This window comes from Mustela nivalis (genome assembly GCF_964662115.1).
Source record: "Mustela nivalis genome assembly, chromosome: 2".
Lineage (NCBI taxonomy): Eukaryota > Metazoa > Chordata > Mammalia > Carnivora > Mustelidae > Mustela > Mustela nivalis.
The window spans coordinates 170875048-170898010 of NC_139021.1; the positions used below are offsets into that span (position 1 = coordinate 170875048).

The window sequence follows — 22963 nt, forward strand, 5'->3', positions numbered from 1 at the left end:
TCACTTAAAAAACAAAGCTGAAATCTGAATTTCTAGTTATCTGACATCTTGAGTAAACAGTTCAGATAACATCTATTCATGCAAACTTTTTGCCATCCTTTATTGGGTGATTACCTAGGCTCTCTGAATCCTCTTCTTTAGTATCAAATGTTGAATTATTTCCCTTGAAATTTTTAAAATATTTCAAGAACAGGGGCACCTGGGTAGCTCAGTGGGTTAAAGCCTCTGCCTTCAGCTTAGGTCATGATCCCAGGGACTTGGGATTGAGCAACGCATCAGGCTCTCTGATCAGCGGGGAGTCTGCTTCCCTTCCTCTCTCTCTGCCTGCCTCTCTGCCTGCTTGTGATCTCTGTTTGTCAAATAAATAAATAAAATCTTAAAAAAATAAAAATAAAAATAAAATAAAATTGCATGAACATCACAGCTATAAATCCTAAAAACCAAAAGACACTATGGCAAATTTAAGATTTTTTTATTTAAGTACATTATAAAAGTTATTTCATAAAAATATGCTCCATATTAAATAATTTTAAAGATACATAATTACTTATATATAAAGCTTTCAGTGTCCTTTATCTATGATCATGAGTCCTTTGGTCCCTAAGGCTGCCTTTGCTGCCTCTCCTGAGGCTAGATGCAGAGGATACCTGCTCCCGATGAAGGAGCAAGAATCCAGGGCCTGGGAGACCAGTCTCCATCATCACTGATGATTCTGAGAGATGCCTGGCACCAGCAACACGCTATTTAAACATAAATGAGAGTGCTCGCTTCGGCGGCACACATACTACACATAAATGAGAAAACAAGCTATCCGAGCAGCCTTCACAAGGTTTTCCACACACAGCATATTTCAGATCACTAAATGTTTAACGAGTAACAAGCTCTACCCAAGTGACTTAACTAGATCTGAGTCCTTTCGGGTCACATCAATATCCAGCTTCCAATTTCCACTCTTTAAAATATTTCTCCATTGTCCTCCTAGACTTCAAGGTGCCAACATTCACGGTCGGTATGATTTTCTGGGGCTTCAGCCACTGAACAAAGCGTTTCATTTCTAGGTAGCTGCTGTGTTCACTGTAAGGGATTCCTGTAACACAAAAGATATTGCAGACAAAAAAATCCAATTATTTAAAAAAAAAAAAATACACAAGCCCAAAGCAAAATAAAAAAGGAAAGCAATCCAGAGTATTGTCAAAAACTCCTTGGTACTTTATTTCTGATAAAAAAAGTGTGTTAATGACTTTTATGGAGAATAAAGATTAAAACATTAAAATGATACAGAAACTTTGAACATTAAATAATCCTATTACTTTTCTATGTAGACACTTCGTATGTATTTCTATAGACTCAGGCTTTCTTTTTAAATTAGACTTCTCGGCAGCACTTCACTCAGCTACGGATTTCAGGAATATCCTGGAAAAATTAGGAGAAAGATGTGAAGAGTGACAAGCAAGAGACTCTTGGTTTCCAGAGCAAGTAAGCAGAATCTAGTCCCTGAGCTAGAAAAAAAATAAGCAAAATAAATAAATAAATAAAATCTTAAAAATCCCTTTATCTTTCCTAAAGATCAAGTGGCACAGAGAAAGGGAGGAGGGGTCCTGCTTTAACTGGGATCTTTAGGGGATGAAATTAAGTCACTAGTCTAGGGACATATCAAAAACGTTTCCATCAGCCACGACGACAATAAGCGATTTCTGAGGACAAAGGTAAACCTCCACCAGGAAATGAGGAAAAGGAGTCAAGCCTGTCTCTTGCCGTCATGGCATCTAATCCAGTCTTCCTGCTGACAGTTGGACAGTGGGTGGCTCCTGAGCTTCCAGGCCCAGGGGCACCATCCGCCCCTCTTCTATGCGTCTTTGATGCGACACAGCATCAAGCACGCAAACGAACCATGTCTTATTAGCCCTTGACTTTCTCCTCCTGCCATGTTCCTGTCTATCAGTGTATGATGTACTACAGGGACAGCTTTAGAGAGTGCAGAGCAATTTGAAACTCGATTTTTAAAGATCCACCAGTGTCCATTTTTCTGAGATCTAATTTTTACAGTTCCTTTTTAAAAATGTCGTAACAAACATTAAAAGTGAAAAAAATTAATAATTATACCATATATTGAAATGTTTCCTTTGGTCTGGGGAATAATGTCTGCTATCCTCGTTAACTTGTTAGAATGCGTCCATCCCGTAGGTCGAAAAGCCAAAATCTGATCATATTTTCCACCACACTTCTTCAAATGACTCTGTAAAGCCTGTTAAATAGAAACAGAATATTTATTTAACAGTCAGTGAAGGTGGGTTATGGGGAATAAAACAGAATGATCACATGGGTATAGTCTTAGGTAGTGTACACTTGGTACACATTAATTTGCAATAACCTAGAGCCGTACTTCCAGAAAAAACCAGAATCATTAAAAAAAATTTTCCCTTTATCTAAAGTTAAATAACCTTGAGCGCAGCCTGAAAAAAAGTAAAGTGAGGCCACATAAGAATTATGAATTGAAAGATTACAATTCAGATAGCTACCAAAAAAGGAAGAAAGAAAGAAAGAACAACAGAAAGAGAAAGAAAAGAAAATAGAAAGAAGGAACTCTCCAAATCCTACTACTATTAGGATATTGAATATACTGTGAGGGTGTTCGAGGTACCAATACTAACACTGGTAAACAGCAGCCCAAACAGATCCATATGCATATGTACAACGGAGGACTGACAGGTGGAGAGAAAGAGGGGAATGAATGAGTCTATGAGCGGCATTACATTCAACATGCACGCATATTTCAAAGAGTGCACTAGCACTCTTCTCAGGGTCTTACTCCATTTCACTCTTTAAACATGAACTAGAATACTTGCAAAACTTTTCCTGCTGCTACAATTCGGAGTACTATGCTTTCCTAATACAACCTAATACAACCAAACTAAAGTTATCAAAAGTGATGACATTTGATGAAATCTGAAAATCAACGACCAAGGTTCAATCTTTGAAAGATAAGGAAAATCCAAATAAAAACAGTGATGGCACCAGAGATAGAAAAGTCCGATACTTTTGGTCTTCAGGCAAAACCTAGTGTTGAGGGCTTAGTGTAAATTAATAATAAAGTTTTAGCATTATTTAAAATAATAAAAAAATCTAAACTGCCCATGGTATCATTTTGGATTTCCCCAGGTTTGCTTTTCCTGCCTTCATCATCCATACTCTGCTTTTTCTTCCTTCATCACCCATATTCTGAATTATTAAAGTCTTGTAGGAGATGCTGGTAGAAAGTTCTGAAGAAAACAAAGACAAACCCATGTATCTGTCTACTCACTCCTCATCTAATATATGTCTGTTTCAGGATCAGGCCATGATGTGGGTGTCAGAGTGGTGGATACCAGACATAGCCCTTCAACCTTCTGGAAGCTTAGAGCCTAGAAGGGAGATGGTTAAAAAAACCTACTTCTTGGGTCTCTTATTTTTTTGTAATGGAAACTATGTTTCCTTTCTTAACTTTTTCTAATTCTCATCATCTATTATACCATTAGCAACTAGAAGTCTTGCAGATTGACCTTTTCACAAAGGACTCATTTTGAGTAGAAATTCCTAGAAATGGGATTGTTGAGTTAAAGGATTTACCCCTAACTTCTAATTCTACCCAAGTGGACGAGAGTGCTAATTTCTCTAAGCCACAGCATAGGAATATTACTTTTTTTTTTTTTTTTTTAAGATTTTATCTATTTGACAGAGATCACAAGTAGGCAGAGAGGCAGGTAGAGAGAGAGAGAGGAGGAAGCAGACTCCCCTCCGAGCAGAGAGCACAATGTGGGGCTCAATCCCAGGACCCTGAGATCATGACCTGAGCTGAAGGCAGAGGCTTAACCCACTGAGCCACCCAGGTGCCCCGGAATATTACTTTTTTTAAAAGTATGCCAATTTGGTAGGAGACAAACATATCCTTGTTTTGCTAGTTTTATGTTTGATTACTAGTTAGAAGCTAAACATTTGATTGTGTTTATCAGATATTTATATTTCATTGGTGAATTAAATAATCTTCTGATTTCTCCTCTGTATCAATCAATGATCTCTTATTAATTTAAATACCTACCATTTATTTTTAAAGATTTTATATATTTATTTGACACAGAGAGCCAGAGAGTGAGAGAGAGAGCACAAGCAGGGGGAGTGGCAGGCAGAGGAGAGTGAGAGGGCGAAGCAGGTTCCCCACTGAGCAGGCATCCTGACATGGGGCTCGATCCCAGGACTCTGAGATCATGAACTGAGCCAAAGACAGCTGCTTAACCAAGTGAGCCCCCCAGGAGCCCAATACCTACCATTTAAACAGTCGTATTTCTTACTAACTACTGCCTCCCCACAAAATAGTTTAAATTATGGATCAATAACTAAGCTTTCATTATAATCTGGCTCTACAAATTTTCAGCGTTTTGTCTTGCTTAGTCTAGGATGTAACTAAAGGGAAAAGGAAATAATACAAAACTGAGGTTTAGAGCAATTACACATTTAATATCATAAAGTGAGAGTCCACTTTTCAATACAGGTCATCAAACACATCCATTCCTATTTGCTCCACAAAATCATTCAGTAGAATTAAGTGAGAGTTTATGCTTTTCATAAAACAAATTAGAGTTACCACAAAAACATCATTAACCTATGCCACAAACAGAAAGAGATTCTCATCCAACCCAAACATACAGAAAAGGCTGCCAGCAGCCACTGACTAAATCATAAACCACAATCTGGGAACTACTGCCATTTTATTAATTTTATTAAGAATGAACTAGTCAAGGGGTGCCTGGGTGGCTCAGCTGATTAAGTGTCTGCCTTCAGCTCAGGTCATGATCCCAGGGTCCTGGGATCAGCGGTGCAGCCACCCTGCTCAGCGGGCAGTCTGATTGTCCCTATCCTTCTGTGCCCCCCACTCCCGCCATGCTCCCTTTCTTTCAAATAAATAAAATCTTAAAAAAAAAAAAAAAAAAAGAATGATCTAGTCAACATAAAGTCTCTGATCCATGACTTGTCTGTTTATTGGTAACCTATCTGTGACAAAAATGATTTTGGTATATGCCCCTAGAATTGTTTCTCACAGGTAAATGATCATCTATTACATTATTGTTTATTACTATAATGTTTTACCACATTTGGTTGGCTGGGTTTAAATTAGAGGTGGTAGTCAATCCGTATCACATAAGTGGATGTGGGATGTTAAACTCGGCAGCATGAATGGTTTTATGGGGTTTCTAGGGCTTTCAAGCCTGCCTTACAAACACTGAAAATCGTATCCATTGACATTTTCACAAAATGGCATTGGCTCTGATGCAACAAAACTATTTTTGGTGGCAAAACATTGCCTTTAAGTACTAACAAAAATACAGTCTCATGTGACCATCAGCTTTTTTTCCTTTTCTTTCTTTTTTTTTTTTTTTTAAGGTTTTTTATTTCTTTATTTGAGAAAGAGCACAAGAGGGTAAGAAGGGCAGAGGGAGAGGGAGAAGCAGACTCCCAGCTGAGCAGGGAGCCTGATGTGGGGCTCGACCCCAGGACCCTGGGATCATGACCGGAGCTGAGGGCAGACGCTGAACTGACTGAGCCACCCAGGCACCCCAGTAATGTTGGTTTTCTTTTTTCATGTTTTTAGGCTATTTACACCTTCTCATTGACTTCTTAGCCTTCTGCCATCTGGTTCCTCCCAATACCACTTCACTAAAACATTTTTTATGCAGGTCACCAAAGATGTTCTAATCGCCAAATTGCCATTCTCTCCTTATATGACCTCCCTGCAGCACTGGGAACCTTAAAAACTCTTTCATGAAAAGTTCTAGTCCCTCCGTTTCTATAAAACTCTGACTCTTCCACCCCTGCTATCTTCCTAAATGGATCATTTGTTCAAATGGAACAAACTAAGTTAGTAGGAAATAAAACTGTAAGATGAAATCATTAAAAATAATGCTATCTCCTCAAGATATCAATGTTCATTTTATAATTAACACTTCATTAACCGCCATACAAATTAGCAGCCTCCCAAATTTAAAATATGTTTCCAAACATGGCTTTAAAGGGACAAAACACTGCCTTGTTTATCCCTGAAGTTTTTATGAAGTATATACTCATGATAGGCCATAAAAATTTCACCATAATCTCATGAAGAAAGGATTTCTGTCAGTTACAATTTCCTTGTAATTCCAGGGATAGAGCTAAAATATTCATTTTGTCAATAAATTTTAAATGTTATTATTTATAAGGCAGATACAGTAATGGACATCCTAAGCTATTTCAAAAAGTTCTATAAAAGTTAGTTCATGAAATTATAGCAAAAGTGAAAATACATTCTTTGGTGTACATTATGTTCTGATTTGTTTCTAATACACAGGTCTGATGTATTCCATTGCTAGATTATCAAAATGTTAGTAAATGGAAAGAATCTTAGTATATGAATAAATCTGACAGAGAAGTCCCCCAAATCACAGTGAGGTCCTAACAGATATCTTTTTCTTATTTATTTGTTTTTAAGTAGGCTCTGTGCCCAGCGTGGAGCTTGAACCCACGACCCTGAGATCAAGAGTCACATGCTCTACCGACTGAGCCAGCCAGTGTGTGTCCCAACCTCTCTGTATCTTAATCCACACCTCAAAGCCGATACCAGAACTTGCTCTTAGGATACACTTCCGCTGGTTCACTTAATCCTTACAACAAGTCATATTCCAACATAAATCAGTATTATCAGGGATTAATATTAACACAGAAAAGATCTGAAGAAAAGTTCTCTGTTCATTTCCGCACTCAATGGAAAGAAATGGAACACAATCCTAAACACAGAAGATTTGGATGAGCAGATAGTTGCATACTTTTCTATTTTTGTTTCTTTTATAATAGTTCTCTAGTTCCTATAGGCCCATGAATTACTCCACACAGCTGCACACACACAACAAATAAAAACATTTCAATTTCCACTTAAAAGATCTTCTAGCACAAGGTTTACTATGACTCCACTATAATTGAATTCCTCTGCATTAAATGCAGCTATGATGGCATTCCAGATTATAATCATTGTATTACCTGTTCTAGTCCATCCTAAAAATGCGTGTCTCGTGGATACTTACCTTAAAGTTAATCTGCATCATTGGGAGGAGGTGAACCAGTGAACTACACATGTCTGTAGTGATGAAGGAATTAAGTTCTGGTATGTTGAGGCACTGCAAGGTTTTATATTTTTCTTGGGACATGCCCACTTTTGAACCTAAAACATCAGCAATGGCTACAGGCAAAGGAAAAGGTTTAAAATGGTAAAACTGCAGCTTATGAAAAAGATAATTAAGTTACAACTTAATCAAAATTTAAAGTAAGAATTTACCACCACCAACACCAACAAAAATTCACAACATTCATGCTTTTGCTATATTTCAAAAAGGCTAAATACTTTTGTTGGTTAACTGTAGGAAGTAAATTATGAGAAATGCAAAGAATTTCTTTTTAAAGACCTAGTATTTAAAAACTGCAAAAGATATACAGAAAGGGGTAGAGGAAAAGCAGCAAAGTTGGAGGAGTTAAAACCCAGGCTTTATCATTTCATATTTTAATGTCTGACATGACGTGACCATAATTAGGGAGACACAGAAAGTATTTTGTGAAATAGTATAATGCCATCTAGACAAGCTACAATTACATATCCAAAATCATTTATGTACAAAAACTAAAACTGTTCTCTAAAATAATTAATTGATGGTTATCCCCAAAGGAGGCAGCAATGTGACTTTGCACTTGTCATTTTTCAAAGTTCCCTGAAATACTAGTGTAGTGAGGATATTGGCTCTGTAAACATTCTGCAGATGTAAAGGCTACCACAAACACACTTAACAAGGGTTTCCGTTAAGGAAAGCCTTTCAAAGTTTAAATGAATCCAACTCTATCAAATTTTTCTTCAATGGTAATACTGCACCATTTCAGGAAATAAGGATCGAGTGCACGCACCCAGACTGAAAGGGCTTTTATGCAAAAGAGAATCTGATCTTTATAATATATTAATGTAAATTAGAGACAACCACCACCCACCTAGGAAGACTTTCTCTTTTCCAATAGAGTAAGTGCCACAGACGATGAGAACACGTGGGTTTAGAGTTACTGCCTCAAAGGCAGTGTTGATGGCAAATTGGATAACCTCTTGCTGAGATGGAAAGGAGTATTCTGGGCTGCAGTATCTGTAAGATGGAAATATGGTACTTATAAATGAGCAACAGAAAAGCCACAGCTTTAAGGCAGATGCTATTTTAGAAACCAAGCTCTAGCAAACTTACTTGTAACGGTACTGTAATACATTAACCCCGCCACGGTCATTCCACTGCCTGTGGTTAAAATATTTGTTACGAGCTATAGATAATTTATGATGGAATTCTACATTTCCAATACGGCTTTTACAGTGTGTTACTTTTATTGCCCTCATATAAGGAAATTGCCTCTTTTGCTTCAAGGGCATTTCTAGCTGGCTAGTTTAGCTGTGAATTGTATACCTCGGCATCCTTTTGTTTTAACTCTAATCACTACTGAAGAAAATACAAATGACAGGGTTTGTCTTTGAACTAAAGAATTCTGATTTAGTTTAAAAAATTCTTAAAATAATAAAATGAAATGTGAATTTAATGAAGCAGTTTTAAATCAAAGAGTTAATATTCACATGGTTATCTGCTCTTCTGAGGAGATAGAGAAATATATGAAGTATTACAACAATACAACAAATCCAGTCTACCTCAATACAGTAACACCCAATGAAAAATTAACCCTAAGACTACTAGATAGCTAACTCTATTTGGGATGAAAATTAAGCATTTTTTCACTAAAAAAAGAAGTAATAAAGTACAAACATAAAAAAATATTGTTTTTGCTAGTCAGCCATAAGAAGAGAAAACATTTGTCTTCTCTTGTGAAAAACTCACAAAGAAATTCAGAATTCTATGTAGAGAACACGAGGCAAAAAAGGGGGGGGTTACTTATTATTTTCTTAATTTATTGAGAGTACATAGAAAAGAATGGAAAAATTAGCTACAGTGTTACAAAACTGGATGTGGGAAGATCATCTTTTTTGCTAAAGTATGCCATCCAAATTCACTTCTCAAAACAGGTTGAAATAGTCAACATAATTCATTTCTAACAAATTGATGAGGTATTTTAAAATGTAATAAAAAATGGCTAGTACCATTATGTTTATAACATTTAGAAATTCAAAGCTGTCACTTATAAATTACCTTTTGGAGAAGGAACAAAGTAATTTTGAATATTCAGAAACAGAATCACATTTTGGCCTCTGTTTCTTCTTCACAATTATACTTAATAGTTACATAGGAACTTTGAAAAGATAAACTAAAAGGGTGTTTTCCTAAAGTTTGCCCCCCAATTTTTCTTCCTTGTTTCAGTAACAGGATTCTCACATAAGCCAAAGGAAACCACAGAAAAGAAAAAACTGAGTTGTAGTTAGTTAAGACATGTCATCCCAAATTTGTTCTTAAGCCACTACGTATTTTTTCAAAAGCAGTTCTTGATAAATGGTCTTAAAATGGTAATTGACAATAAGTTGTCTTCTTCTTCTTCTTCTTTTTTTTTTTACAATAAGCCATTGTTTTGATTACCTAAGCAACCATACACATTGTTCATAAAAAGCAGGGCAAATATTGTCAGTGGGAAAACACAAAGAAAGCTTCTCTTACGTTGTATCTAAGTAAAGCGTGTGGATTTTCTGGCCTGCAAGACGAGAACGTTCCATGGTGGGATCTGCTCGGAAGTCGCCCGTGTGTAAGAGGACGTTACCATTAGGAAGATGAAACAGGATCATGACAGCACCTGGGCAGCTGAACACAAACATTTCAAAGGAATAGTCTTAACACACACGAGGCAGCTGAAGGAAGAGGGCTTCTCACGCTCAGCAAGGTAATACACATGACACAGCACGTGTGTGGGAAAGGGCTAATTCGGCTTGTTTGTTCCAACTCCACACTTCTCCACCTAAGCCTGCCTTGAGGACTAGTCCTTTGCTGGCCCTTGAGAGAGGAGTTGAACTCTTGGAATATTCTGCCTGATAAGAGCGCTTTGTATGCCTGAATGAGGCAGGGGCCTGTGTGTCCCTAGTTTAACTGGACAGTCACCATAGATAACATCCTTGGCATCAACTGTCTGTTTTGCGCTAGGGGACTGGAGTCTGAGGAGCTAAGGCAAGTCACACAGGCATTGCATGTGTACAGGACTGACCTTCAGTGAAAGCCCTGGCTGGACTCAAGGCTCAGATGAGCCTCCCTGCTTGGCCACGCGTGGCCCATGTGGTGAACGTCGCTGCCGGGGGAACCAGCGCATCGGTGCTCCTCCGTCGGACACAGGATTTCCGGAAACCTGTGCCTGCTTTCTCCTGCACATGGCGCTCATTTGCCTTTTTCCTTTGCTGATTTTAATCTGTCCTGTCACTAAAACTATAAGGACAACAGCCCTTCTGAGTCCAGTGGGTCCTTCTAGAGAACCACTGAGCCTCAGCGTGGTCTTGGGGACACACTGGGGCTTGGAAATTACTGCCAAAACACACAGAACTTTCAATCTGAAACTTCACTGTGAAAGGAAATAATTACTTTTGTAACTAAAAACTTCCTCTTACCTCCCTCCCCAAAACTTCAGACCGCAATCACTACTGGGGAATTCTAACAAACACCTAGGGAAGAAGTAGCCCCAATACTATACAACAACTTTCAGAATGGAGTAGGAGGGAATAGTTTGTGAGGCCAATATTATCCTAATATCAAAACCAGACAAAATTATTATTAAAAAAACTACAGACCAATATCCATTATGAATACAGACAAAGAAGTCTTTAACAAAATATTTAGCATATCAAACCCAGCAATATATTTATTTCTAAAGCAATATATATTTTTCAAAAAATATATATATTTATTTATTTATTTTAATTTTTTAAACGATTTTATTTATTTATTTGAGAAAGAGAGAGAGCGCATGAGAGGAGAGAGGTCAGCGGGAGAAGCAGACTCACTGCCGAGCAGGGAGTCCGATGTGGGACTCGATCCCAGGACTCCAGGATGATGACCTGAGCGGAAGGCAGTCGCTTAACCAACTGAGCCACCCAGGTGCCCCAAAAATATATATATATTTTAAAATCTTTTTTTTTTTTTAAAGATTTTATTTATTTATTTGACAGAGAGAGATGACAAGCAGGCAGAGAGGCAGGCAGAGAGAGAGGAGGAAGCAGGCTCCCTGCTGAGCAGAGAGCCCGATGCGGGACTCGATCCCAGGATCCTGAGATCATGACCTGAGCCGAAGGCAGCGGCTTAACCCACTGAGCCACCCAGGCGCCCAATATATATATATTTTAAAGGCTAAGTGGAGTTTAACCCAATGAAACAAGACTGGTTTAAAATTCAAAAAAGTTCCTCATTATTGTTTACCCTGTTAACATTATAGAGGAGAAAAATTATGTGATCACCTCAGTAGAAGCTAAAGAAGCACTTGACAAAAGTCAACACCCATTCATGATTAGAAACTCTCCATAGACTAGGAATGGAAGGAATCTTCCTCAACCTGATAAAAAGGCATCTACGAAAACTGTATTGCTGACATCAAGTTAAAGGGAGAAAGACTGTAAGCTTTCCTTGTAGGGTCAGGAACAAGGTAGTATCTGCTCTCAGCACTCCCATTCAACACTTTACTGGAGGTCTGATCCAGGATCATAGACAAGCTGGACTTGTCACTCTGAACAGAAAGTAAAAAGTAAAACAAAACTGTCTATATTTACAGATGACATGATAGTACGTGCAGAAAATTTTCAGAAATCTGTAAAAAACCTACTATGACTAATGTGCAAGTTTAGCAAGGTCTCAGGATACAAGTTCAATACACAAAAATCAGCTGTCCATCAAGAGGTGAATAAAGACATCTTAGTGTGCCCTTACAGTAGATACTACTCAGCAAAAAAAAAGAAACAAACTACTGATACACACATCAGCATGGATGAATCTCAAAAACATGATTAGTGACAGATGCTGGAGGCTAAAGAGTAGATACTATGGGATTTCATTTCACTGAATCCCTAGGAAAGACAAATTTAAGACATTGTGATAGAATACAGATCAATGGTCCCCTGAGCTAGAGTTGGGTTTGGGGACTGACTGAGCTAGAGTTGGGTTTGGGGACTGACGGGAACACAAGTAAACCTTCTGGGGTGGGGGGAAATTTCCTATATTTTTCTATAGTGGGTATTACATGGGTGTGCATTTTTGTCAAAATTCAGCAAACACTTTAAATAGGTCTATTTCATTTATGTAAATTGTACCTAATAAAGTTAACTAAAAATATCAGAACTTGGGCTGTTAAAATCATTGATTAAAAAAGAAGCACCAGCAGGGGTGCCTGGGTGGCTCAGTTGGTTGAGCATCTGAGTCTTGGTTTAGGTTCAGGTCATGATCTGCAGGTGGTGAGATTGAGCCCTGTGTGGATCCCTGCATCAGGCTCTGCGCTCAGCGGGGAGTTTGCTTAGGATTCTCTGCCTCTCCCGCTGCCCCCTCCACTCCCTCTTTAAAAAAAAAAAAAAGAAAGAAAAGAAAAGAAAAAAGAAACAACAGCAAAGTTAGCAGACAAAAAGTTAAAAGCAACCTGAAGACAGAGCATGGGTCTGGATTTTTGGAGACCTAGTCTTAATTTTAATTCTTAAAGTACCTGTGATGGCTAAAATCCTATGAAAACAAGGCAGAAGTGCAGTTGACAGTTGCATTTTGGTAACAGGATACCAACAGTGCTTTACACTAAAAAGAAAAAATGAGGGGGAAAAGGGAAACTACTTCCAAGAAAAAAAATCTTCCAAGTCTTTAGTATTAAAAGCCTGAAGGATTTCTTAAAAGGGAGGAAAAATCCTTTGGTATCTAAATGGAGTGCAAGCTGTTGACCTATAAAAGCGATATTAAAGAAGATGGCAAAAAAATTTAAAAAATAAAGAAAATGGCAAAAGGTTAGCTCTTCAAAACAGCAGCATCACATTAAAATATTTTTTTAAAAAATAAGATGTTCTCATAGGTCAAGGACAGTAATTTAAAATGCATTAAAAATGAATTAGGTAACATTTAAAGGATTTCTCAGTACAATTAATCTCTGATTCTGTAATTGCATACATTGTTTTGTTCAGAAGGAGAAACTTGTTTTACTCAAAGTTTTTAAAATATCAACCATATTAGTTCCAATACAAGAATGTTCTTTAATACCCAACCTAATATGTTTTTATTTTATTTTAAATAGTTTTTAAAACTAGGCTAGTCAGAAAGTAACTTTAATACTTACTGATTGGCATCAAGCAAAACAACTTTTATACCATTTACTATACATTCCGTGTCCATCGGCAACGGATGGATGTATTGTTTTTGTATGTGAAGTTTGCTCTTCAACAAATTTCCAGTTATCTGCAAAACAGAATGTGCTTATTGCTGATACAGTAGGACACTAGATAAGTCTTTTACTTCAGATCTAGTTTAGAACCAAGCATCTTAGTCTCTGTTCTCCCACTTACTTACATTCATGGAAACCCTCCAGAATACCAGAAGAATTTCCTACCATGACTCTGTCACAACTCTGCTTACACACAGCTCACGGACTCTCCCTCACCTGTGAAAAGTCCCTCATCCCCCAGATGACATACAAACCCTTTATGACCAGCCCCTGCTCATTTCTGTGGCTTTATCTTCTGTTGTTCCCTATCTCACGGTTAGCCGTTGGGAATTATCTGAAGAGCCTGCAATGCGTAGATTTCTCAGATGTCTATGCCTGAATGCAAACTCTGCTCTCTACTTGGGATGTCCTCTCCTATTTCCTCTGCCTAGTTCTGGAATCAGACAGACCTGCGAATTCTGACTCTGCCATTATTGGCTCTGGACTTAGGGCACATCACTTAATCTCTCCCAGCCTTGGTTGCTTCATTAATAAAAAGAAATTCATTTTATTTCAATAAAATAATTCAAGAATGCTTGAGGATTAAACTAAATTCTAGTAGAAGCCCTTAGTAGTGACATTAAAATAGTCACCTTTTAATAATTAACTCAAGGTATCTCTTCTACTGTGAAACTTTCTCTAACCTTGGCCTGGGCCAGAATAAAGCACTTTCTTCTACTTGGCTGGTGTTTCCTTCCGTTTTTGGTCACAATACCAATTCCATTGCATTGTATCTGTGAATGTGTCCCCCGAAGGCTGTGAGCTCCTTGAACTTGGGTATTTCCCCCTGAATGTCTTTTTGGGCATCAATAAATGTTTACTGAATGAAACTTAGGTGTTCTAGTTACACCTGTAAGGTTGTTTACTGTTGCCCTATACTAAAGCATTTAAAAAAAAAAAGTCTTTTTTCACTACTGACAATAACTCATCTGAGAATCTTAATGTGGAAATCTGTTTTCTCACATCTTTTCTAGTCGAATGATAGATCTTCAAATGTTATTCTTTTTTAACCAAATCGCTTAGAAATTCACTACGTCATAAATTTAGAATTAGGAAGGCCAACACTTACCTCACTACAATAAATTGGAAATGTGAAGTTTTTAGACAATCCAGCATAGTGATCAGAATGAAAATGCGTGAGAAAATAGGCTGTGCACCCCTCAACCAGTCCATACTGGAAGGCGTCCACGGTAAAGCCAGTCCCTGCAACAAAAGAGCACACGGCTGCTTGAGCAAGAGCCAACATCGTGAAAAAGGGCCAGTCTGAGTCTAAACAGTGAACCCCTAATGTCTTTACATCTTGATTCCAAATTAACGTCATAACTTAAAAATTTATGCAACATAAATTCAGCAAAAAGGCATACTAGAGATGAAAATTAGTCTTTTAAGTTTCTACTAAACATCCCAGGATTGGCTTTAAAAATTTTTTTTTTTTTTAGTTTTGTTTGTTTGTTTTGTTAAGTAGGCTCCATGCCCAGCGTAGAGCCCAACAGAGGGCTTGAACTCATGACCCTGACATTAAGACCTGAGCTGAGACCAAGAGTCTGATGCTTAACCAATGGAGGCGCCCAGGCTTGTATTTTTTTAAGTGAATAACTGTACCAAAAAAATTAATTAAGCTGCAAATGAGTTATTATTTTTTACTGACCCAAAATTCTTTGCTTCTGCGAAACAGCGAAAGGAAAATGCTAATGTTCTTCTTGTATTATTCTATCGTGGCAATTGATACTGGCGCAATTGATACTGGCGCAGAAATGATCACAGGCCCAAATAATCATACATATTACAGTGGTCGTGGCCTTCCATTGGGTCACAGTTCAGTAACAGATGGACAGCATGTCCGTAGCATTTGAATTTCATTGTGGAGAACAGGAGGTAGGGGAGGAAGAAGGGAAAGAAGAAAATAAATGCCAAAGACAGGCTACCTAGAGGAGCAATAAAGAAAAAACAATGGCTGAGCTCTTCTGAAAGTGTTCATGGAAGAAATAACCAAACGTGTGAATTGTGATAGGTAAGTCAACAAACCCACCTTCACAACTCACTGAGGCTTATCCCTACATATGGCCTACTAGTCTCAGGCTCACTTAAAATACAGAAAATTCATTGCCATAAGAACTAAAAAACAAAACTGGTGCTGTGATGTACAAATATGATAATCCCTACACAAACATTTTGAGCAAATTATGGATTGCGACTACCAAAGTACTTTAAACAATCTTTCTGAAACCAGGTATATTTTGGCAGATTTTATATCCTTTTCAGGATAAGAATTACTGGTTTCATAAAATTCATTTAGGACGTATTTGTCTAACTCATCTATGAAGGCATGCGACCTTACAAAATAAAAAAAGGATGAGAAACTAAGTTATTATGATAGGGATTAAAAATATCTGGCATCCAAACTGGAAGGAGCCGAGGTGCCCTTTGGCAGCTGAATGGATAAAGATGTGGTCCATATACACAATGGAATATTCCTCAGCCATCAGGAAGGATGAAGAGCCACCATTTGCATCGATATGGATGGGGCTGGAGGGGATTATGTTAAGTGAAGTAAGTCAAGCAAAGAAAGACAATTATCATATGGTTTCACTCATAGGCAGAACATGAGCCATAGCATGGAGGACCATAAGGGGAGGGAGGGAAATTTGAAGGGGGAGAAACCAGAGAGGGAGACAAACCATGAGAGACTATGGACCCTGAGAAACAATTGGGGGGTTTCAGAGGAGAGGGGGTAACAGGGTGATGGGTATTGAGGGCACGTGCTGTGATGAGTGATAAGTGTAACACTGGGTGTTACACTTCATCAATGAATCACTGAACACTACATCAAAAACTAATTATGGGGACACCTGGGTGGCTCAGTTGGTTAAGCAGCTGCCTTCAGCTCAGGTCATGATCCCAGCGTCCTGGGATCGAGTCCCGCATCGGGCTCCTTGTTCGGCGGGGAGCCTGCTTCTCCTTCTGCCTCTGCCTGCCATTCTGTCTGCCTGTGCTTGCTCTCTCTCCCTCTCTCTCTGATAAATAAATAAAATCTTTGAAAAAAAAAAAACTAATTATGGACTATACAGTGGCTAATGGAACATAATAAAAAAATGTTCAGCATTTATTATGATCTATACAATCTGTTAATTTTCCTTCTTTGAGGCTATTTAGCACTTTGTATTTCTCTTAAGCGCTTAGAGACTGTTACTTCACTTTAATTAAATTTAATTATAATTTATATATGTTTTTATTATAATTACTTACAGAGAGCCTCTCCTCCTTCCATATTAAGCTGACCTTTACTCCTCTGGGTCAAATCTGTGAAATCTACCTACTAGTATAGTATGTTGTTCACAAAATATGTTTGATAAAAGTTTGCTGAATTGAATGGGACAAAAACATTTAAATAGGCAAAAAAAATCTATGTTACAAGTCAATGATGTATAAAAAACAAAGGAAATACATACAAAAAATTGTTCTGTACAAACACACACAACATAGGCAATAAACACACAATTTTTGAAAGCCGATTCTTTGTAGATACGTAAAGTATTGGTATTTCAACTTACCAGGTATTTTCTTATAGAATGGACATGTCCTTGTTCTTAATTGTCCTGCATTAGGTGACTCTGGGATTTTCGAGTTCTCTCTCTGCAGCCTGCTGTAAGGTGATTTTACCAAGACTTTGTCTTTCCTTAAATTGACTCTTCTGGCTTCTGCCCTGTTAAGTTGATGTGACCTCTTCTGATGTTCTCCTTCCTGTAGTGAATCTGACTTTTTAGGTCTCTTTCTTTGATGCCGTGACCTCTCACTAGGAAGTTCTACAGAGGCCTGACTCTCACTTAAATTCTTTGCATCAAATTCTAAATCACTTAAAGATTTTTCTGCTTTCCTCTTGCGCTGCCGGGGGGACCTCTTTTCATTAGGACTTACAACTGGATTTAAGTTCATCCCTTCCACTGCACCTCCCTCCTGCAATTTCTCCTCTTTTCTTTTGGGTGGTAGTCCAAAATAAACACCTATATCCATTTGTTTCATTACTTTGGAAGAAGGCGGTGTTGCAGGACAGTTGGGACCAGATGGCAACATTTTCTGAGACTCGGGAGTATTAAGTGAACTGGAAGAATTCTCTGTATTGGGAACTGTAACTTTACTGTCTGGTCGACCACCTAATGCCTTTCTGCAGACACATGCTGAATTAGCATTGTTCTTTGCTTTGACGTTCTTACTTGATGATTTTCTAATTTTACTTTGGGTTGGATGCAAAGAAAGACCCCCTTCTCCCTGCCCCTCGAGAGCTTTGGGCATCTCACTATTAAGCAACGGAAGAGAAACCTGACTGCAAACAGCTGATTCTTCAACTAGCAGTTTCTGTTTATTTGACTGAGATGGGTGACATTCTGGCTTACCAAGTTTTGCATTAGCGGCCTGATAAATAGAAGTAAGCCTTTGTGCTAAAGCAGATGGAAACAGCGCAAAATCATTATCGGTGTGCCCAGGGTCATCGCACGGGAAAACATCCCTATTTTGGAAAAGAAGCTGAGATGAATCAGGTAGAGTGCTGGATTTATACAATACTTCGTGGCATTTATCCTGAGTTAAGAAGCTGTCCAAGTAGGGGCCGCTCTTCTGCTGGTCCTTCAGGAAGGACCCATGGAGTTTTCGGAACAAAGTGGAGGGGCTGTCATCTTCTTCCACGCTGCCATCTTTAGAGCTCCCCGTCAAGAGTATCTCCTGCTGCGAATCACCCAGCTTTTCATCCATACTGTACGTTTCCTCATCACTTTGAAGTGGAGAATAAGAGATTTCACAGCTACTAAAGTCATTTTCTGGCAGTGGGGAGTATATGTATTCTGAGTTGCTTTGGCTGTCTCGTTCTTCAGCAAGAGCCAAACCAACTCCTACCAGGTTGTCCTTATTAACACTTTCTGGAAATAGTGGGATTTGTTGGGACGTTTGGATAGCTGTCGAAGAAGAAGAAATCTTTTTACTGGTTTCAGATGGAGACTGAGATTTCCTTAGACACGGTGTCACTAACGAGGGGTGAGCTGCAACATTTCTTAAGCTTTCCGTTGGCTTCTGATGCAGAGACCATCTTTCCTCAAGGTCACAAAGAAGGCCTGAATTAGTCTCCCTGAAGCAATCCTCTGACCCAGGTAGTGGGCTGCTGAAGGAACTACTGCTTGCCCTGCTCTGAGCCAGCAGGAGGTGACTGTATCTCTTAAAATGAGAAGGAATTGTTGAGGTGCACAGAAGACCATCAGGACACTCTGAAAATTGTAAAAAAAGGTAATGCAGGATCAAAGCAGCGACAGCTTTAAAACCTAAGTGGGAAGTCTTCAGTCCTACTTTGAGGCCTTAGCACCATGCCTATCTTTATACAGTCAAAAGATCCAGCATAAAATAATAATAATCCAGCATGGCCTTGCAACATGCTAGTTATTATCTCTAAATCAAATACTTTTCTAAATTTCTTTTCAGATGATTGTTTTCCCAAAAAAATTTTGTTAAGACTAACACCTTTTCCTCCCTTAGTAATTCTCACAAACGTGAGCCCCTTCAATTACCCTCCATATTTACACAAGGTGTTTATAGGTGCTCACTAGTTCATTATTGTTCCGGTAATAAAGAGTGAAAAAGGGCGCCTGGGTGGCTCAGTGGGTTAGGCCGCTGCCTTCGGCTCAGGTCATGATCTCAGGGTCCTGGGATCGAGTCCCGCATCGGGCTCTCTGCTCGGCGGGGAGCCTGTTTCCTCCTCTCTCTCTCTGCCTGCCTCTCTGCCTACTTGTGATCTCTCTCTGTCAAATAAATAAATAAAATCTTTAAAAAAATAAATAAATAAATAAAGAGTGAAAAAGGCTAGTTCACTAGTTGAACTAAAGTTCAACCCCAGTTTTTATCTTATCAAGTAATACGGATTTGTGACAATTTAGAGTACCCAATTAGGGTCCGTTATTTAATATTTATACCGCATATAATAAGAGTAATAAATATCTTAATTAGTTATAGCTGTTCATACACTGAATAGTTTAGATTCTAAGATTTGAAATTGAATTTGATGAGCTTTAATAATAATCGGGGACGTATTCCCCGTCGTAACATTATAATAGAGAAACAGTCTGTAAAACCATCATGGCGTAACCCCTTGTATGTTAATTTCCAGGTTGTTTTAAGTTTTATTAATTTAAGCAATCTCTACACCCAGTGTGGGGCTTGAACTCATGACACCGAGATCAAGGGTTGCATGCTCTTCGGACTGAGCCAGCCAGGTGCCCCAATTTCCAGGTTTATCCAAAAAATGACCCACTCTCCCTCCTAAAAAAGACGTTACATTAAATTAGAAGACCTCGCTGCTTAACTTAAAACCACTTCATAAAAGTTATTTGTTGTGGCACAGAATTCAGTTCAAGAGTCCATCTGAGATTCTATTCAAAGGAGTTTAGTCAGTGAAAAACCAAAAGAAAAATCTCTTTGAGGTGGCTTCATCAAAGACATTTCACCCTGAGAAGCTCACCGTGAGACTCCAACTTCCATTTCTGATTTTCAAGCCACTTAAAAAGCAAATTAGCAGCATTTGATGAGACTTCCACTTTATTAAAAAAAAAAAAAAAAGCTAATAACAGGGGCGCCTGTGTGGCTCAGTGGATTAAGCAGCTGCCTTGGGCTCAAGTCCTGATCTCAGGGTCCTGGGATCAAGCCCCGCATCTGCCTCAGCATCCCTGCTGAGTGGAGAGCCTGATTCCCCCTCTCTCTCTGCCTGACACTCTCTGCCTACTTGTGATCTCTCTCTCTATCAAATAAATAAATAAAATCTTTTTTAAAAAAAAGCTAATACCAATTTTTTTTTAAGTTCTTTTGTGTCTTTACGCAGTACTTTAAAATAACTAGAGGTTAATAATAAGATGTCCTCTGAATCATAAATAATATGAAAGCCGTACTGAGTAATGTATTTATTTTGCTGAATTCTAACTCTTTGAGATTTGAAAATCCATATATGGTCTATATAACTTTGAAATATACAAATCATCCTAACAACGCATTCTCCATATACTCCCAAGTAGGACTACCTACATGTTAAACATGACATTATATATCTCAAAAGATAATAAAAGCATAACGTTACTTCAGTTATCATTTGGCACATTTTTAATTCAAATCTTAAAAATCTAAGACTCCTTCCCAGATCTCCTTCCTGTAAAACAGCATGATAAATTCAACATTTACAAGACTCGACTATATGCATAATTCTCTAAATTTCTGTTTCACAAAAGGTAACAAGTGGGGAGCTTAACTTTCAAGAATGCTCATCTGTAAAACGTCAATACCACCTACCTTCTGCAGTCATTGTGAGAGTCAAGTAAGTAAGCGGAATGAAGGCAGCATAGTCTGTGCTCAATTAACATTTATGAAAAATCACTGAGATATTTAGGGACTTCTACGAAATAATACAATGCATTTCAATTGCTTTCAAGTTTGCAACATTCTTTACAATTAAACCACTGGCGATGATCTCTTTAACCTCCTCAAGAAGGTTTCCTTGTTTCCTTCTAAGTCATTTACACTTCAGTGCCTCATCTCCCTTTCACTTAACTGCTTGCCTTGCTCGTTCTATTGGACTGATTCATCCGCCGAATGCAGGCTTTTTAGACTATTTAAAGACTACTCCCTTTTTTTGTCGTCTTACCTGTTTCAGAGACTGGTGGAGAATCCAAACACTCAAAAACATGCCATCGAGGTGTTTGACCTAGCAATGAGGAAAAAGGCATCTGGCAATTTGGGCAGTATCCGTCATAAACTGGACGTATCTTTGGAGATACTTGTTTGTTTTTGCGAGTCCTACTGTGCTTTCCTGGAGTTGTCTCCTTGTCTTGGGACTGGTGAATACCATCTCCACAGCTAGAATTCTGACTAGAAGCTACGGAATTCTGACTATCTGTTTCTCCGAGGCACACTTCGGGGTCCTTTGTCTTCTCTTTAAGTTCTGCAGTTCTTTTTTTATTTCTGTTGCGTTTTGACTGGTATTTTCCATCTGTTGCTTTTTCAACAGATTTTGGAATATTCTCAGAGCAATTATTTGTATGTACTGGTTTTGGTTTTCTTTTAGATTTGTATTCCCAGATGTCCTCTTCCAAAAAATCATCTTCTAACATGGCAAAATGATTTTTAAGTAAATAAGAATCTATTTCTTGTTATAAAAATTTTTAATGGAACTATTTTGCTGAGGGGGAAAAAAATAACAAAACCCCCACTAACTTGATGGGAATCTAAAGCTTTGGTAATGAATATATTGGCAAACTACAAACCTTATACCTGAGAACACCAGCTATTCCATTTATACCACTTTAAAATTAAGAGAATCTACCCCAGGGGTAGCATCTGAGAACTTTCTCATTGCGACCACTATTTCATTCCAGTGTGTTAGCCTTTCCAAGGACTTGATTCATAAATATAAAAATCAGTAATACTTTGAAAATTAAGCACTCATAGGAAATATAGGTCCAAGAGTTTAACTTTAGAATGAGCTTTGTAAAATTGTTATAAAGCTCCTGTCCGTTCCCTTTCAACTGGACGATTGTCCAAATTATTCACAAATAAAACCACAGTCTCTGGGCAATCTGCGTAGCAGGGTTTCCAAACATGAAACGGCTATCTCAGCTTGCTAGTACAACCATAATCACACCATAATCAAAGAGGTGTGTGAATAGGGGGAGGAGGGTTAGTAATTGCCCTTCTTGTCTCTTGGATAATCTGACCACTTCGCTTCCCGGGTCAGTCCCGTGTCTTCTTCAGCAGCAATGAGCACACACTGCACAATGAACAAACAAAATTCAAATATGTGAAGTTGTGCCTGCATTGAGGGCACCCACACTCCTAACTCCAGCTGCAGAAGTGGTCTACCCTAGATGTAGTCAGCCCTCTCTCCACGAGCCTCAAAACCAAGGGTCACCTGCCTGATGCCTCCCACCTGCTCTGCCTTCTCCTTGAGCTCAGGAGGCTGCAAGGCCAACTTGCAGTGAGAAAGGCCTCACCCCTTCTAAGGCAGGGAATGAGTAAGCTGCAAGCACAGCCGGTTCCATAAAAGCTCTAAAGAGCCCTCCGCTTCTGAAGTCGGAGGCCCAGACCACCCGGATCCTCGCCCCAGCCCACCTGCCACCCGTACACCCTCGGGAGTAGCTCCAGCTGCATCCGCTCCTCTCCGCACCCCCCTCCCCCAGCTCCGCTGACAATCTGTTCGTGCTCGCACTTTCAGCACTGCGGGGCGACAAGATACTGTATTTGCGTATAAGTCAAAGCCATTGCCAGTCACTCTCAACTTAAAAAAAAAAAAACCCCATCCCAGGAGGATATCCCTACCCGCTTTACCTCTGGTGTCTTGGCGGGAACAACTTCCTCTTGCCAGTGCCGTGTCGAATCGGCTGACCCTGGCCTAAGGGCGGGATTTTGAAAAAGTTTGTGTCCTTTTAGGTCCTACTGATTTATATTATTTTATCTTATTTTTGTTCTAAAACCTGCTAATTTCCAAAGTGAAGTGTGGGGG

At 38.7% G+C, this 22963-nt stretch overlaps 1 protein-coding gene across 2 annotated transcripts; it reads right to left on the minus strand.

The window, feature by feature from the left end:
- Positions 1 to 455: 455 nt before the first annotated feature.
- On the minus strand, positions 456 to 22896 carry DCLRE1A (DNA cross-link repair 1A). Of its 2 annotated transcripts, none has more exons than XM_082721358.1 (10): positions 22789 to 22896; positions 21110 to 22231; positions 16995 to 18695; positions 14513 to 14646; positions 13300 to 13418; positions 9681 to 9821; positions 8035 to 8180; positions 7086 to 7240; positions 2104 to 2245; positions 456 to 1087 (listed from the first exon to the last, which is right to left on the minus strand). In XM_082721358.1, exons 2-10 carry the CDS (start codon positions 21573 to 21575, stop codon positions 927 to 929), a joined length of 3165 nt encoding a protein of 1054 aa, XP_082577484.1. In that variant the 5' UTR covers positions 21576 to 22231; positions 22789 to 22896; the 3' UTR covers positions 456 to 926. The 2 variants fall into 2 exon arrangements, with proteins under 2 accessions (XP_082577484.1, XP_082577485.1); XM_082721359.1 differs by lacking the exon at positions 22789 to 22896 and adding an exon at positions 22573 to 22654.
- Between the last annotated feature and the right edge of the window lie 67 nt (positions 22897 to 22963).